The sequence below is a fragment of the Genypterus blacodes genome, unplaced genomic scaffold, assembly GCF_046128005.1.
Source record: "Genypterus blacodes isolate CSIRO-AG114 ecotype Tasmania unplaced genomic scaffold, CSIRO-AGI_Gbla_v1 ptg000003l_1, whole genome shotgun sequence".
NCBI classification, from domain to species: Eukaryota; Metazoa; Chordata; class Actinopteri; order Ophidiiformes; family Ophidiidae; genus Genypterus; species Genypterus blacodes.
In genome coordinates, this window is record NW_027466817.1 from 5,201,839 (window position 1) to 5,220,105 (window position 18,267).

The 18,267-nt window shown below is 44.0% G+C and overlaps 1 protein-coding gene across 1 annotated transcript; it reads left to right on the top strand.

Annotated features, from left to right (window-relative positions):
* The first annotated feature begins 1,827 nt into the window (after window positions 1-1,827).
* LOC142994391 (tumor necrosis factor receptor superfamily member 19-like) lies at window positions 1,828-17,488 on the top strand. Its single transcript, XM_076145181.1, has 9 exons — window positions 1,828-1,884; window positions 2,647-2,757; window positions 7,188-7,366; window positions 7,587-7,672; window positions 13,671-13,835; window positions 15,172-15,297; window positions 15,385-15,487; window positions 15,974-16,251; window positions 16,740-17,488. The coding sequence occupies exons 1-8, from the start codon at window positions 1,828-1,830 to the stop codon at window positions 16,245-16,247; spliced, it is 1,101 nt and encodes a 366-aa protein (XP_076001296.1). The 3' UTR covers window positions 16,248-16,251; window positions 16,740-17,488.
* Window positions 17,489-18,267: the final 779 nt, after the last annotated feature.

Consider the following 18,267-nt stretch of genomic DNA (forward strand, 5'->3'; position numbering starts at 1 on the left):
TTATTGTTCTAGACGAGTGATGCTGTAATTTTATGAAAAATAACAACATTTAGAAGAGCATACTAAAGTGGGATTATCAATAATAACTTAATATTAATAATAATAATAACGTATTATTAATAACACGGCAGACTAAATCCTGTGAAGATTTACGTTGCATTGATGATGAAGAAGAAATAATAAAACATTTTAGTAGTAGTTTTAGCTAAATGAACACTGATTCCCTGGAAGTGATTTCCAACATGCCCAGACTTGTCCCGTAATTGGCCAATTTTGCGGCAGTGCTGACTTTTGTCCTGTATGTCTTTGACTTGGTTCTGACACACACCAGCACACACACGAGAGAGAGAGAGAGAGCGAGAGAGAGATTGTCCATCAATGTAATGTAAAAATTACATACTGTTTCATTTATTAAGTTTTTTTCACATCTAAAGTCACAAAGATCGTTGACATATTGAGAAATGATCGTTGATTCAAACATGTTAAATAATATCACCTGATTTACAACCTTATAATATCTATGCATGTCCCAGTAGATGTGGTACAGAACCAGTAACTGTGACATAGAACCCTGCTCTTCTCCAGAAGTTGGGTTAACAAGTCAACCAAGACTCAGCCAATCATGGTACAGAGACTGATGTCATGACATCTACAGTTCCCACCCTCATGGTCAACATGTCATGGGAAGACTTCCTTAAATTACCAGGTTACTGGACTAACCACTACGTCATACAATAATGATGGAATCAAACTAAGACCTGTGTGCGAGCCGGTGGGGTGAGAGAGAGAGAGAGAGAGAGAGAGAGAGAGAGAGAGAGAGAGAGAGAGAGAGAGAGAGAGAGAGAGACTTTGAGGGTGAGAGACAGAGAGAAAGTTAGAGAGAGACTTTGGGAGAGAGATTGAGCGAGAGAGAGACGATGACTTTCAAAGGGGACTAACGCTCTGCTCTTCCTCCGTCTTCACATTTGTTCCCGTGGTTTCTCGTGTGTGTCCGCCGCGCTGTCAGAATGGATCCGCGCGGCTGCTATTGATCCCGGTCTTAATGATTGGATCGGTCTGATCGCCCCCCCTCCTTGCGCTCTCTCTCTCTCTCTCTCTCTCTCTCTCTGTGCCTTTGATCTGCGGCTCTGTGTGTTCTCTGGGCTGGGACAAGCAGCTCTGACATGGTGCAGGAAACACAGCACCGGTCTGCTCTCGACTTCTAACACACACATTCACACATACACACACAATCCTCTCTGTGCTGCTCTAAACAGGTAAGAGCTTTTATTTTCATTATTCTTATTATCAGTGTGTGTTGTGGATATGCAGGGTTTTGACATACGAGTCTGCAGCTATTCATCGTTTTAATGTGTATAATCCACTGGGCTAGAATGTCATAGCATAATTAGAATACAACACAGGACACTGGAACATTGTTGGAATATATGAAAACATTGCCATAGAGTTTAAAAATGATGAAAATGACAGAAACAACACCATAAAGTTGTGATTTATTTTACATGATTTTTAAACTTGACTGTAAACCCTCCGTGTAACGTTGTGAAACTCAGTATATGTACCAGAAGTGGACTAGCTGGGACTTTAAACAATCAGTGCAGTGCAGACAGCATCAAATAAGGACTCTGTTAGTGTTTGCATGCACATTTTGCTTATTTAATTACAATTATGCTGTTTTTTAACTCACTTGTCTTGGCAGTGCTACAGTAACACACTTTTATTGTGTACACTTTATAATGTATGAGGTGTGTAACACAGAGAAACAGTGTACCATACTCCATACTTATGGTCAGTCTTCTCTTGTCCGCTATAGCAACAAGCAACACGATGCTTCAGCAGACCTTCACACTCATACTAACCATGCACATCATATATTCAACTCTGGTAAGTGTAACTTCTCATTATGTATTTTCTATCCTTGATGTTATTGATCAGAGCCATATTATTATTGTGTGTGTATACATTGTCTTTAGGTTTTTTTTTTTGTTTTCTGCGCACGTGTGATGTATGGATCTATAAGTGCGGCAGTAGCTCAGTCCATAGGGTCTCAGCTTGGATGGACCAAGAAAGTGGACTTGCAGCTGGAGAGTTGCCAGGTTGCCTCCAGGGCACTGTCGAGGTGCCCTTAAGCAAGGCACCAAACCTCCAAAAAACTGCTCCAGGGGCACCGTATCATGGCTGCCCTGCGCTGACCCCTCTGTAAAGCGTGTGTGTGTGTAAGAGGGGCACGCAAGACACATTTCAGATTGCCGCGTTTGCATGCTGATGTGTTGGCATGTGTGATTTGACACAATAAAGTTTCTATTCTATTCTATTCTATAAAATGGCTAAATGGAAATATTTTGGTTCCTAAAAATGTTGCTGCAAACAGTTGTCATTCACGTTGACTTATTCGATATATCTGTCATCTATATTCTGTTTTTTTAGACTTTGACAGAACCCTTTAGTTGCGCTGATTTCTGCTTTTAAAGTTCCATCTTATTCCAAAAGCTTGGAGCTCGTCTTCAAGATGAGCGGAGTATGAGGTTACCAGAGCGATTGAGATGTACGGCCCAAGATTCAGTCTGGCGTAGCTGCTATCGATAAAAGTGGCGATGAAATGCAGGAATTCCTTACCGTCATTTACCAGATGATTGTCGCTCTCAGGTTCCTGTGAGAGCTGAGGAGACCCGGGAGTGCAGAGAGCAGGAGTACAAGGACCGCTTTGGGATCTGCAAACCCTGCAAGCAGTGCGATGCTGGACAGGAGCTATCAAAGGTTGGAAAACAAAAACGTTATTGGGTCTTTTATTAGCACGAGGTGAAACTTTATTGATTCCCTTCTGTCCAAAAAAGACAGTGTTTACTCAGCAGCCTTTTCTATAGTGCCACTGAGCAAGGCTTAGTTATGCCACTTGTTTACTTGCAAAAAGGAAAATGTCAGCAAGAGAAGCGATTCATAACTCTGTACCTGTAACTTCCTTCTATTTGGATTGAGAAAAATGTATAAGAGAGAGGAGAATGGACATCCCTGTTTAGAGAAATGTATCTTATCCAGCGGCCTGACATTATTTATTACTTCCTGTCTTTCATGGAGAGAGCAGCCAAGCTGTTACTAGCTTTTGTAGAACACCGACCCTTCTTTAATCAGTCACACCCATACTTTTGACCTTCTGTTGCTGAATGGCCTCCATTGTTTCTTCCCATTGCACCCTGTCCAACTTATTGTCTCCACTGTTTGAAGCAAGCCATGCCTAAGCTTGCTGGGTTTGCGAGTGCACTTTTTTCCAGCACCTTAGCCACAGGTTTTTGTGTGCTTTGTACAAACAGGTCTGTATAGTGTCAGTTGAGATTGGTAAGCAAAGGCTTTCCTCCCCGGCTGCAGCTATTCACCTACTTAAGCAAGTGTAGACAGCAACATAAAGGTGAGTAAACTAGAACCAGTGATTATTTTACAGCCAGTCCAAAAAATACTGGGTTTGCCTTTATGATAAGATATGAGTCAATACTAGAATGAATTTAAAGTTAAAGTGATATATTTTAACCATACATCCTAAGTATTTGTGGCAGCCCTAAATGGCAGTTAAACATTAGTCTGAAGGTGCGTTTACACTCCACTGAGTTTTTGAATGGTGGTGGAAAAACTGTGTGTCACCGTTGACATGTGTTGCACACATGCATTTAAGCCTAGTTGCCTTTAATCTCAGCGCACACAGACATGCTCTCTGTGGTTGGTAACATGCTTCAGTAGTCCTCGTTTCCCTCTGCCAGCTCAAAAGGCATGAATGCCGCTAGCCACCCTGGGGTCCTGGTTAATAATTGGCTGCCTCATTCTTTCTGCGGAGGTAGCGGGATGCCGGCTCACAGTGGAGACCTCGGCCTGGACTCGCAAAGTTTCCCAGAGCACAACTTCTGATCTAAGCTCTGTAACCAAGACAATCTGTCTATACTCTGAAAGGGAGTGCTGACTGTTGGAAGGGAAGCAGACTTTTGGAGTCCCTCTGTGCAGCTGCCATAGAGATCCCAGAGGAATGTGCCCCAGATTGCTCTGGAAGTTTGCCTCTGGAAGCCTCTTTGAGGCAGGCTGACAAACATCAATTAGCTCCTCTACACTAACTGTAGCTAAAAGAACCACCCACACACCCACACAGAGGGGACAAGTCCCTCTTTTTCTCAATCATATCTCTTTGATAGTCAATTGCTTATTAGAGTGAAGTGCATTACAGTGCATGCTGAAAACCTGGATGTCAGTGTGCAAAAATCCCTACAAGAGTGTAACATTTCCTTCAGCCAAGCTTGCAGGGCAAAGGACTTCTGGTCTGGGAGAGAGAGAGAGAGAGAGAGAGAGAGAGAGAGAGAGAGAGAGAGAGAGAGAGAGAGAAAGAGACAGAGATTTATATTTCTTTACATGTATCCAAACTAACAATGACTGCATTAACAGAACACGCTCAAATTACTGTGCACAAAGGTCAAAGCCACAGTGTATAATAAAGAAGTGGCAAAAAAAAACGTTTTAGCGTGTGTGTGTGTGTGTGTGTGTGTGTGGGAGAGAGAGAGAGAGAGAGAGAAGTGGTAGAGAAAAAGAGGGAGGCAGTGGGAGTGAGAGTGTGCGTATCTTTATGTTGAGGACACCACACGGCCTTAACAAACTCTCTTTGTTTCATTCCCAGATCAGATGACTGTCCTCCCCTCGCACACTCTCCTGATTCCCTCCTAATCTCAGACGTAGAGTATCTCTCCGTCTCAACATGCTCCAGGTCCCAGGCAGCTCTCCGTTCCCTCCTCTCCTCTCCCTGCTGTTATACTTGGCAGTCTCACCCAAGCCGGATCAGGAGATAGGATAGGGGGAATTGGGACGTAAAACATCGGCTCCTTGAGGTAGTTTTGAGGTGAAATCGACTGAGAGCATGATATGCAAATTGAGAGACGGGAGCGCGTGAAAGCTGATGTGACGCCGTGAACAATGGGGGTCGAAAAGACCCCCAAGACATAAGAGGGTCATAACTTTGAACATCAGAGGCGTAGTGGAGATACCTATCACTATAGTTCAGTTTCCTCTTCATTCAAGACAAGTGTTTAGCTTTTTTGTACCATCAAAACACACTGAAAATGTGTCTTTATACATTACAGTACATGCATGTAGGAACTGCAGCTTTTCATTTACTAATCATAACAGATACAGTGCATTCTTCCTTATGTCTGCCACTACTGAGCCCAGTGGGGGTATCAGGGTGGGGTGTCAGCTCTGTTGAGCTTTGTTCACAGGGATAAAAGCCTTCACAGCGACCACTCTTTGATGTGATGTACTTCTCCTGCACTGTACTTCCTTTTGTTTTAGTGCCCCGGCCTGCGTGTGTGTACGTGCCATCAGGCCCCCATCCTGACACGCGGTGCCTCATGTGCGTAGCTTGTGCCAGTGCCGGGCTTTAACCGGGACGAGTCTCCCTGGGCCCCTTCCTTCATTTGGGAAGTGGGTCACACGGCCCGCTGTGAGCTGCCCTGCAGGACTTTCTTAAAGGCCCGTTTCTAGGGTCTAGCTTGTCATGTAAACTGTCCGCTGAGCTGGAGTCTCGTCAGGAATGGGGAAGATTATGGCTTTCAACTGAGGGCAGCCAAGTCTTTATTCTTCCTTTGCCCTCTTTATCACTAATCATCCAGCCACCCTCCCTCCCTCCCTCCCTCTCTCTCCCCCTGCTCTCCCCTCCACCTCCACTGTTCCCTGCCCTGCCCTGCTGGAGAGCCAGGCCTTATATGGAGAGTTCATAACAACAGCTGCAATAGCCCACCCTAACTGGTGCACCTCAGTCCAGGCCTGGCCCAAGGGTTCAGTGTCAGGCTCATATGCGTTGGCTGGAAGGCTGGCATTCCTCGTCTTCCAGCACGACTCGGCGGTGCCATCACGAGATCACATCTTTGCCTCTGTCCTCCCATTTTATTTCTTGCCAGCCTGCTTCCCCCAAACCCAACCCCCATATCAGACGCTTGTGCCCACATTCCAGCACGACTGCATGCCCAGGCAGTGAAATGGGACACGGGCGAAGAGAGAAGAGAAGAGTGAAGCGCTGTTTGAAGCTGACCTTCACTTTAATGATATATGAGCACCCCCCGCCTGTCTATCCTCCCGGGCCGTGTGGCAACGGTGGCCGTACATGAGACTACGGCGACGGGGCAGCTGCTGTAGAGTTGATAATGAATGATCGATGGACGATGTCATGCCAGCAGGGTCTTTTCAACCCAGTGTGGTGTGTAATAATAGCTGTCGTGTAAATGTAAATGTGGTATTAAGGTCACCTGCCATGTGACATAGTTGTTTGGTGATGTGACAGAGTGCCACTTAGGAAAGTGACAAAACTAAACTAAACACTGGCAGGCAAAGTGATCATCTGAGGTGATGATTCAAATTACACCTTTAGGGAAAATTAAGAGGTAAAATTGAGTTGCTGTAACAGAATTATACATATTTGAACTATGTTCAGGCCCAGGCTCTCCACTGGCAGATGCTGGGCAAATGAATGATATGATCACAGCAGCAGGTGGACCAAACTTGTAAATGTGTAAATATGTCTTTGAAATATAAGCGTTCACGGAAGCTAAGAGCAGAAATGAAGGAATATCTGACAGATTTACATACAGCTTGTGTCCTTCACATTTCTGCTTACTACAGGTGAGCTCGTCATGAGGTGGATTAGCATTAGATCAGTCACACAGTAGGAGGAAACTTTGCTTTTTAAGGCACTTTCACTTGTAGAACACAAAAGGGTATTCATCTTATTTTGTCCGTATACTCCTCCGTAATCCTCGCCCCCTTGCTGAAGCGCTTCCTTTGCTTGCTGGCCTCTCAATCAACAGAACACTCACCGATTCTGTTTGGAGAGGGAGTCACACAAAAAACGCAGCAATAAACTTGCAATAATACAACAGTGGGTGTCCCCCAGGGCCTTTATCATTCAAATGTCTGGCCTTTCTGGGTCCTGCAGCGGAAGGCTGCTCATTCATACAGAGAGAGTCAGGGAGATTATTGCCAGTGTAAGATGGGCTCTCAAAAGAGGCAGGCCATTGTTCTCTGTCGATCCCGTGAGCCAAGATCATTCTTTAATTCCAGACCCCTGGTAGTCCACATTCAAGCCCCCTTTTCACCAGCTGCAGCCCCTCCCCGAACCACCATCCCCACCTCTTACCCCGGTGTATGTCTCCTGTTAATCCCCCCAGGAATGTGGCTTTGGTTATGGAGAGGATGCCCGGTGCGTGCCCTGCCGGAGCAGCCGCTTCAAAGAGGACCGGAGCCTGCAGAAGTGTAAACCCTGCCTGGACTGTGGGCTCATCAACCGCTTCCAGAAGGGGAATTGCTCCACCACCAGCAACGCAGTGTGTGGCGACTGTCTGCCCGGGTGAGAGACCAGGCCCAACTCACACACATCACACGTGACACCAAACTGAAAAAGAGCACAACAGGAAGCCTACGGATGATATTGTATCTAAACATGCAAAGCACAAAATAATGGAAATTGGCTCCAGTTAAGAAGATTATACTACTACTACTACTTCTGCTCAAACTCTTCAATCTTTACTCACTTGTTTGGTAATAAACTCTCATTCTGCATTCAACAGATATTACAGGAAGACGAAATTAAGCGGTTTCCAGGACATGGAGTGTATACCGTGTGGGGACCCTCCGCCTCCATATGAGCCTCACTGTAAGCACCTTTCCTTTCTTCTACCTCCTCTGACAGTTGGCCTAACATCAGTGGGCTGTTGGTTAAACGAGGTTATCATCACTCCGCCAGGAAAAATGACGACTTGAGATCAATCAAGCATCACCAGCGAGTGCACGTGATTGAACTCTCGGCCAAAAGTTGCAAGGATGAAAATGTAGGCAGCAGCAACAGCAGCAGCTTCACAACAAAGCTCATACATGCAGCGTGCCAGCACATGGTGCTCTGAGGTGAACGGCAGCTCAGAGCCTGACGGGCGGAGCAGCCGTAATTCATTCACTCGCCCTGCTATACGTGCAAGTAAATGCTGGGATTTAGAAGATGAGCGGGTTAAAGCTGAAATGGATACGGGATACAGCATAATAGCGGATTTGCCAAACCTGGATTATATTAGCTCAGCACATGTCACTTCTCAGCGCTCCATTTGGAACCAATGAACAAAACCTCCATTGATAATTCCGGGACAAAACATTTCTCATGGTGCCGATTGCCAAAACTTGCACTGTTGCACGGATTTGTTTCAACCGCGTGAGGGGGCGCACAGGGTAATTTATCACCTCTGGTACAGATCCACTTCGCAGGAGGAGTCATGTGCACAGGCGCGGTCCACATACCAGTAAGCTACAGATCCAATTAACTCCTGTCTTCCGGCCATTACAAGTAGTTAAGCGCAACCTTATGATTCCAGGTTTCCACATAAAACGAACAGGCGAGTGAACTTGTACCTTTTGGTAATTGAGTGTGACTTCCTGATGGCGGTGGAGGCCACAGCTGTTTCTGAGGAGGCTTCTGGCAGCGTTAACACGCCAACGGTCCAGGTTTAGCACCGCGGCGTTAAATAAGTGGAGACGGCTCTGGGATATCGGCTCACGAAACATGTTTACTCCTCGCTTACGAGAGCAAATTGGGAATTGCAATCCCATCAGACCATCCAGCGCCGGGTTTGTTTTTTTCCCACTTTAGGCTGGATATATTTTGTTACTGTTTGTGTAATGACCGCTGGCCTTGGGACAACCATCTGCTCGCTGTCTATGCGTTTGTCCATCTGTGCAGCTTCCCCTTCTCTGATACTGGAGGAGGCCTTGCGAAACAAAATGTCCATTGTGTCCCAGAACATAGCTGGTAGTGGGTTCCTACTGGGACTCTCAGTGGAGCTTTTCCAAATGTTTGAAAGTCTGGCTCCCTCCCTCCAGTGTTATCTTGAGGAGGGTGGTGAAAACTTAAAGGGCAGATCATTCTAATGGGCCACACTGGCCCGGGGGGCAACCGTGCAGCTGTGCAGAGGAGGCGGTCGGCGTCTGGGTTGGACTGTAAATCTTAACACACACACACACACACACACACACACAGATCTGCTCTCTTGCCCCCCCCCCCCCCCCCCCCCCCCCCCCCCCCCCCCCCCTCCTCCTCCCCAGTGGGTTTGTGGAGCCAAGTAAAAAATGAGATTGTGTTTTATGGATTCTTTCAGCCTTTAATGTGTTTCATCTGCTGGAGGTTTTCACTGTCATGGTAGATCTCTGAAAGCGCCACTGACACACACACATGTAGACGGACACATGCACACACACACACACACACACAGGCACGCCGAGCCCTGCCTCCTCTTTTCACCCTCTGCCTGTCTCTGCGTTATTATTCATTCCAACCAGATTTACACTGAGGTCAGATGGGAATATTATCTAGTGATGTGGTAGTAAAGAAAAATGATGGCAAAGGTTCATCTGTTTTTTCTGATAAGATCTTATGATGTTTAGTTTGGATTCTATCCTTCATATTTTAGGTCGGACTTTGTAGTTTTCTGAACAGAAATATTTTTACAGCAAATAGTTCTTAAATGATTCCATCATTGTGTGGAGCTTCTGACTGTAGACTTATGACTTTTACAAGCTACTGTGAGGCTCCACTGTTCCTACAGAAAATGTGAACTCGTTTTGTGACATTCCTACAAATTCCTCAGATGAATACATCAAGATGAAGTCATTTCATTGCAGTTGTCAGTGACAGGAGGATGATCTCAGTTGCATAACATCAGAGTTTATCCCTTCCAACTATTTTAATGAGGCAACACAATCATTAAACCGCAGCCTCATGGCAATAATTCTGGTTTTTGATGTCACATTCAAAGGGGTGTTGACTGCGATGCGCTTTGCCACAAACATAACAGCATGGGTGTAACGCATTTGGTGATTATAAATCATTCTGACACAGTTATCCCGCTTAGGTTCAACGCATGCCAAATTGTAATTTCATACATTGCCTTCATGCCACTTCAACACCGGTGATCAAACTGAAGAGTTGGGACAAGAAACATATTTTATTATGGAAGAGTCTTAGATATAATGGAAGAAGCTAATTGATAAGATAAGAGATTATGAGATATACATTATTATTGCACTATACCTTTATATTTACTATTGTCTGTGAGATATAGAGTGCAGAATTGGAACCTTATCTTAAATATCAACCCTGCTTTTCTATTAGATATTTAGATGAGAGAAATGTTTGTAAATAACTGAAGAAGTTGGAGTGCAGTGCTAGTTAGTTGTGCTGAAGTTGATCCATCTTTACTATAAATCTAAACACAGGCCTCTCTTCTTTGTTGTCTATTGATAACATAGTGCACAGCCTCTTTAACAGGGCTTAAAAAGCTTTGTACTGCCTCCAGTTAAAGAGCCAGAGAGGTGCAAAGCAGTGCTTCTTTTCTTTAGAGTATCCCAGCATTCCATAGAGTCAACAGGCAGGGAGACTATCAAAGGCTGTGGTTTATTGGCAGTGTGCAGTGTGGAGATAATATCAGCAGGTGAGCTCTCTTCAATGCCGCGCTGTTTATCTGCGTCTGCTGCAGCTGCTGGGCCTTGATAACAGGACGCCATTGTGCTGAGGGTTTAGACGGGATGCTCACCTCGGATCGCTTTCATCTGACCTTGATGATAAAAAGTCAAATGATGGTCAGATTTCTCCGTCATTGATTAGCGCCAGCGCCGACGCATTCAGCTGTTCAAAAACTCAGAAACCCGCTCCGTGCATGCTGCTGCTTGTTGCGTTGCTTGACAGTCAGGTCACGTTGCAATTGTGTTGTTGGTATGACCCATATTTCAGCATCTATCATGTTTAGCAACAATATTTATTGAGATGTCAAAGTTGTTTTTTAATATTTGAAAACTGTTGACATTGGCTATTTGTCTTTGCAGATCCAACCAGACAAATATGTTTCAGCTCACTCACACTGATCTGAACTATAACTGGTACAACTGCAAACCCAAGTACTCAATTCCTTGCAAACATCAAAGCATATGAAGACAGAAATGTCTCAATAACTTTAGAAAGGTATTGGTTTGTTTGTTAGATACTCAAACTGCTCTGAACTGATTGTGATAGTGATGGAAGGGTGAGGCTTGGCTCAGAGGAGAACCTGTAAAATGTGTTGCCAATCTGGATCCAGCGGCAGATTCTAGGTTTTTGTTTTGTTTGTAGTAATAAAAGAATCAGGTGGTTGTATCCAGTGGTAGATGATCAATAGGTGCATTTTGGCAGAGTGAAGTATTTGCTTGGAGAGGGAGCAACAATCACTAATGTGCAGCTGAGATGACGAGATGATTCTATGCCTGCATGTGACAAGGATAGTCATAAATATTCAACTTTTTATAGTTATTCTGTCTCTGTAGGCCATTTTAGTTTTTAAAATGACATGCGAGAAAACAAACAACCGATACATTAATCTTCACAAAATCATCTCAATGCACCATTAAAATGACATCTACGGTGAGGGACATAAATCTTTAGGTCCTGCAGGAACGACGGCACATTTGCCAAAGTCGTCAATCATTAAAGGCCTGAAATCAGAACGAATATAAAAAAAGAGCCATCAGCGGGGATCTGCAGATTAACTAAGGCAGCCTTATGCTGTGATCCCTGCTCTGACAGCTCATTATCAAGCCCTACCTTTCATATAAACTGTGGAACAATAAGCCATCGAGCCATTAAGCCTCAGTCATTATCTGATATAAGGCACTTATCATCATCATGTTTACCTCCTGCTTAGTATTTGCAGTCATTTAAGGATTTCTTAATTCTTATTTTCTGACTTTTTTTTGTTTAATAAGTATGTTTCATTACATCATCAGTATTTAAATTGTTCATTTGATGTGAATGTGAGTTTTTGCAAGCAATAGCACATTTATCAACTCTATGTTCATTTCTATGCTTCTTTATGTCAGAATTCGAGTTCAATGCTTCTATGAGTTTTGAGTGATTTTTTTCTCTTTTTTTTTGCTCTCAGAAGGAATGTTAAAATACCCTTATCCCCTATCTGGCTGAATAAAAAAAACTGCCCAAAGCTAGAGTAATGTTTACACTGCATAACAAAGAGCTCTCGCATGTGAAAAGGTTGAAACCTGTTCCCTTTATGATTAATGCGCTAAAAAGCAAACACCGATGGAGGGGGGGAGAAAAAAGATTTTGTCAAACAAAAAGTAGTTTATTATATCTTTTTTTTTTTCTTTTTTACAATCTGGTCTGTGTCCTTTTATGTCCATTGGCTCACACTTACTCTGTCATGCATACAATGATCAAAAAATTATATTTAATTACGTTTAATGACTACGGATAATTATGTTGATCTACACAGATTCACAAAGGAGCGTCTCTCAATTTACGCATTCAGGCAAGTTTCTGTGTGTTGCTTTGTTTGTCGTCTTTCTTTCCCGCGTTCGAAAAGCTGCAGACTGGTTTTGTGCTGTTTAGGTTTTTATGGTCCTGTTCCAACTGCAGAAAGGGAAAAACGACATGTTAAATCTTAGTTTGCAGTAAGAAAAAAAACAAATGACTTCCTGTGATTGCAGACATCTTGGAAACCTTTTGGTTCTGATTCTCCGGCGAATAATCCTGGGCACGGCCACAGACTCTCAGACTATTCCAAACTATGAATCCCCAGTTAGGGAGTGGGACATACTCCCAACATGTACACAAAGTACTTTGACTCAGCAGTTTTGTAACGCAGAGCGATCAGTTCTGGTTGCTTGGGTTAACATGTTTGAGGGGTGCATGAGTGGTATTTCCCCTCAGAGTATATATCGCTGGATTAATGTGATTTCATTACTCCTCCACTGACTCTGGCAATCGACTGAAGGGATAATTACTCAGAGCAGGAGCCAATTTTTCAAATAGAGTGCCAGCTCATGACTGGAGTTGTGATATCTGGTGTTAAGCCTTGTTAAACCCCGCTGCTCTGTATTTGTGGGAACTTGTACAATGAGCAGCATTCTTGAGACCAAAAGTTGAAATGAGAGTGGTCCTCAGGGGCGGGACAAACAGTGACATCACATTTCCCCTCGAGCAGGCTGTTAGTTGTGAAATCAGTCCGCACAAACACAGATGCAGACACACAGCGACACAACCGTGCAGGAAATCACAGACGTTGTTTATCTCATATCTGTTTCTCTTTTCGTCAGACGTATTTAACCTATTTCAAATGCCTGACCAGCATGTCTGCGTCTCCCCTTAATTACAGCTTTAAATGATGGGCTGTGTGACTTGCATGTGAGGCTGCCTGAGGGCCCTGGGGGGGGGGGGGGGGAGGTGTGCGTGAGTGTGTGTGTAAATCATCTTCAGTGGGAAAAGAGACACGGAGCGATAAAGAGAGAATCCACCAAAGGCGTTTAGTCTTTGAACTGCTCTGCTTATTTCATTAGCAGAGTGCTGAGGGCCCCAGGTGAAAAGGAATAATATGTCTGACATTACATCTGGAGAAATAGCTGATTGTGATTGGCTCAGGAGTGTTGACCATGTTTTGACCTTTTTCTAACTAATTTCATGTGGTCATTGCTCTGATCTAACATGAACGACCACTCATCCCCTTATAATAAACAGATCTGCCGGCTTGTAATCATTATAAAGTCGTACTTAAATACTTTGTCAGCATTTCACGCCCTCCCCAGATGTGCGTCACACTCACGTTCGTCCCCTCTGTGTTCCTCTACAGGCAGCGGGCGGGTCAATCTGGTGCCGCTGCCCTCTGTGGTCACCAGCCCGAGGGACATGGCGCTGGCGGCGGTGATCTGCAGCGCTCTGGCCACGGTGCTGCTGGCTCTGCTGGTGCTGTGTGTCATCTACTGCAAGAGACAGCTGCTGGAGAAGAAGCCCAGCGGTGAGTGAAGACATGATTGATGTCCAGTTACACCAACCAACACCGTCCACAAGATACGTTAGATTAAAGTCTGAATTGTAAGATACAGTTTCAGAACCTAAGATAAACTTGCTTACAAAAGAAGCAAATTGTTCGAAAAGGTAAATCATTCAAAATGAATAAAATAAACAAGTGCAAAAATAAGAACAAAATAAATAAGAATATAAAAACATTGAAAAAATAAAAAATAAAAATTGTTAAAGTAAGAGCAATTAGAAGAGAACAAAATACATTAAAAGTAGAATAAAAATAATTTCATTTGGCATAAATAATTATATAAAAAAATACATTAAACTTAGATAATAATAATAATATATATAAACATTTTTAAAAAGATTTAATAGATTTCCATGCTTATTGCTGATGATGAATTAAGGTGAACAGTTTTTAGAGACGACTTTAAGGGGATATATTTTTAGAGAGGAGTGCGTGTTGAGAAGTGTCCAAGTAAAAGTATACAAGTACTGTATGTCTTCTTTAACTTAATTCTTTGCAAATGTTTCAAAATAGAAAATGAATAATACAAATCTGCATAATTTGTCCCCTTTAATGCTAATTTCCTGTGCATTTGTGACTTCTAATGCCCCTTGGTGACTGCAGTACATGAGCCACGTGCTTTTGCTGAATAATGACAAACACTTAAGTAACAAAGAACTAATAGCACACAGAATGTAAGGCTGAACCAACATGTGTTTGTTACACCTCCGTCAAATCTGGCGCAGTGTATAATTACGCGTGTGAGTAGCCAATTTTCAAACAGTGCCCGTTTGTCTGTCTTTGCGATTTGATTTGTGGCGTTAACTCATATTTATCCGTCATGTTCCATATTTGAGAGAACTTGCATAATGAGCCGAGTTCTTAAGTCGAAAGCGCTAGTGGGAGTGTGTGAAGGGTCATGAGGCGGAGTAAGCGCTGACATCACACTTCCCCAGAAAGTATGAGACAAGTAAACACACATTTGTATTCTCAGTATAGTGCCTATATGCCTTAAATATTTAGTCTTTCATACTGACGCCTGCTGTTTTTACAAGCCCCCATAAAGCCCCAATGTGGATTCGTTTTAAATTATACAATGGAATTTTAATTGCCGTCATGGGCTGGAGGGTTACGAGGCGTTCCCGACACATCAGAGACGGTGCATGTTTAGTCAGACGACGGCAACAATTACTCTGACAACTCTCCATTACTCGTCCTTGTAAAAGTCAGACATTATTCATGTAAAAGCTGCTTAAAGCTCTGTGCCGTAATGGACTCAGAGACTGTCTGAGTTGATTCTGTGACTTTTATCCCTCCGCAGCCTCTTTGCGCTCTCAGGATGGCCCTTACACCGGGGCTGAGCTGTCCTGCCTGGACCCTCTCTGGCTACACGACTTCCCCCAGAGACCCTGCTGCCAGTGTCACCTGGGACCCGGACACACCTGCGGTAAGTTACAGGACAGACAACATCATTACACTAAAGTGGAACAAAATGGAACTTCTTCAATGTCATTCCTGTATGTGTTACCTTCAGGTCCAGTCCACCTAATCCCGTCTTTGTGCTGTGATGAGAGCTGCAGCCTGGGTCGTAGCCATGACAACAGCCCCTTTCAGTCCCAGGCGAGCCTCAGCGACCGGTAAGGAAAACATCTGCCCATTTTTAATCAAATAATATCTTTTGCGGCCAGGAGAGAGATGCCATCACCCTGTCAGACTGCAACAAAGCATGAACAGCTGCTGTTGACTAAGTTCATATTTACATGTATTCCTGCCTACCACGTGTGTGTGTGTTATCCAAACTAGCAATAATGTGTACAAACATTATTGCTTACACTGGCGATGTTTGCATCATGGTCTGCTAACTCAGCCTAACAGCTACAGACCCTGCTTGGCTCAACTTTACACAATGACTTTAAACAAAATAAATCTATAATCATACACACATTTGCACGCAGTGTGAATTATAACTTGTGGCTTACAGTTGTAAACACGAAGACCACTGAAACTCAGCGGTTCCAATTCCAATCTAATTCTTTTTAACAGGTCATTGATTAGATGGTGATCTGGAAGAAGCTGTATCTTATCTTGTTGATAACCCCGCCTGTCTCGTCTTTGCTCCCCAGGAACACCAACCTGGACGAGGGGAGAATCCAAGGAGGACATCCGGAGTCCATCTCCAGAGAGACGGCAGGGATGTGGCACAACTCGGATCACTCGGAAAGTTTAGGGGTTCCCAGGTGCAGCCCAGAACCTGGAGGGAGACGAGAAGCGGAAGAGGAGAACAAGGGCGAGGAGGAGGAAGAGGCGGAGCAGGAGCAGGAAGGGTGCTGGTCAAAGGAGAACATCAAGGAGACTGCGGTGGATGCACTTCTTCCCGAGCAGCAGACATGCACTTAGGAAGGTGAATGATCCTCTTTATCTAATTTTTTTAGTGTGAAGCAAAGAGTCAAGTATGCTTCCTGTTTCTGGCTTTATGTAAATCACTAAAGTAAAAAGAAGAAAGTGCAACAGCATAATTGTTGGCAGTGTGTGTGTGTGTGTGTGTGTGTGTTTCTGCTAACATGATCACGATCAGAAGTCGACAGTCACATATCTTTCTGCGGAGATTCTTTAATAGCTCCTAGGTTTTGATGGACTGGAACAGTGGTGGGTGTGTGTATGTGCATGTGTGTGCGTGTGTGTCTGTGTTTGTGTATCCATGAAGAGAGGAAGCTGAAACGGAGATAGTGTGAGGCAGCACCGGAGCCCAGTGCTTTGATGTAGTGGAGATGGATTTCAGACAGTCCCTGGCTGGCTGTGGGTAGATATGTTACTAATCACTCTGTGTGCTTGTGTGTGTGTGTGTGCATGTGCCTGTGCCTGTGCGTGTGTGTGTGTTCCTCTTTCCAGGATGACATGGATTTCTTTGGCTCGTGTTCCACCCTTGAACCACCCCGGACTCAACAACAGCAGCGGCCAGATCCTGTTTCAGATTACTGCCAGCCCCTGCACAGACTGAGCCAGCCAGCCGGCCGCTCGCAGCGCTCGCACGGCCTCTTTGAAACGCCCGCTGCTGACCTCAGAGCCCCTCGTCCAAGGATCAGAATCTGTACATAAAATGCAACAAAAGGCACTTCTGAGGAAAAACACAAAGCACGCTGGGGAAAAAAAGGCACTAAGACACACGCAAAATGTGAACATGCTGGTCCAGAAGGTGAAATGGAATGAAGTTCAACTTGACAAGGAGTAATGATTTATGACCGTGGAGCCTCAGCAGTTCTGCCTGGGGAATGTTTTGCATCTTCACATGTAGGAGAACATAAACTGTACCACAGATCTAACAGCTGGTGTTCATGAAGCTTTTTTTTTTTTTTTTTTGGAAACGACTAACAGTTTGAGGTGTGAAGAAAAGTGTCGAAACTGATAAGTTGCACATTGAAGACAATCCTGATAATATGGAACAAGTTAAGACATTGAGGAATGTGTAAGTGCTAAAATTGGTTGTAGATACTGTAAATGAGTAAATAGGTGAATATTTTTGTAACATAGACATGACTGACAGCACGTTTGCCTTTCTCTCCACAGTTGTAGTCTTGGCAAATGAACACTTTCATGTGATGATCGCTTTACAGATGTGCTAATAAACCACCTTGATTACAGTTTGAGTAAGTTCAGTAATATGAATCCTTGAATGAATACTGAGATATAAATTCATATCTTCATTTAACTGAAGTTCAGCCAGAGTCTCTGCTGATCCAGTTTGCCTCAGGCTCAACTGGAACTGGATCACAGATCCAAAAAAGAAAATCCCAAAACCTGGATTCAGTAAAGCCATGTTGGGAGTTTAGGACCTGTGCTGTGATGTGGACTCGCCACCCAGTTCGCGTCCTCACCTGTTCACACCTTCCATAACCATGTGAAGCTGCTCCGAGCCTCTCGCCTCAGGTCTCAAATCCATGCGAGGCGAGCAAAGACATTGTACAGGGAGCAGCTGTAGTCTCAGCTCCGCCGATAATTACTGTCTGAATCTGTTCAAACAGATGCAGCAGCCACTTAGGCGAGCCAAGTGTATAGTCTGGATCACGGGTGTGTGTGAAAATGCAAAGCAACAAGCCACCAGAGGCTCTGCTTACAGAAACACTGAAGTTTGAACAGCTGGAACAACCAGTACAGCAAAACCATCTCGGATCTTAGAATTAGAAAGAGTTGCTACAAAACACAAATCCTATTAATTGTAATGATTGTAACTACAGTCGGTACAGTTACATGCACATTATACTGTGACTGTGCTGCAAATTCAGGTATGATATAAAATATATGTGATACGTGGGTGGAACAACTAGCAAATCCAATTACATTTTTGAATTTGCCCTTAATGACTCTGGTGATTTAGCCCTGTTGCCTGTTAAGGGTGTGATATCCAATACATTACAAAGGT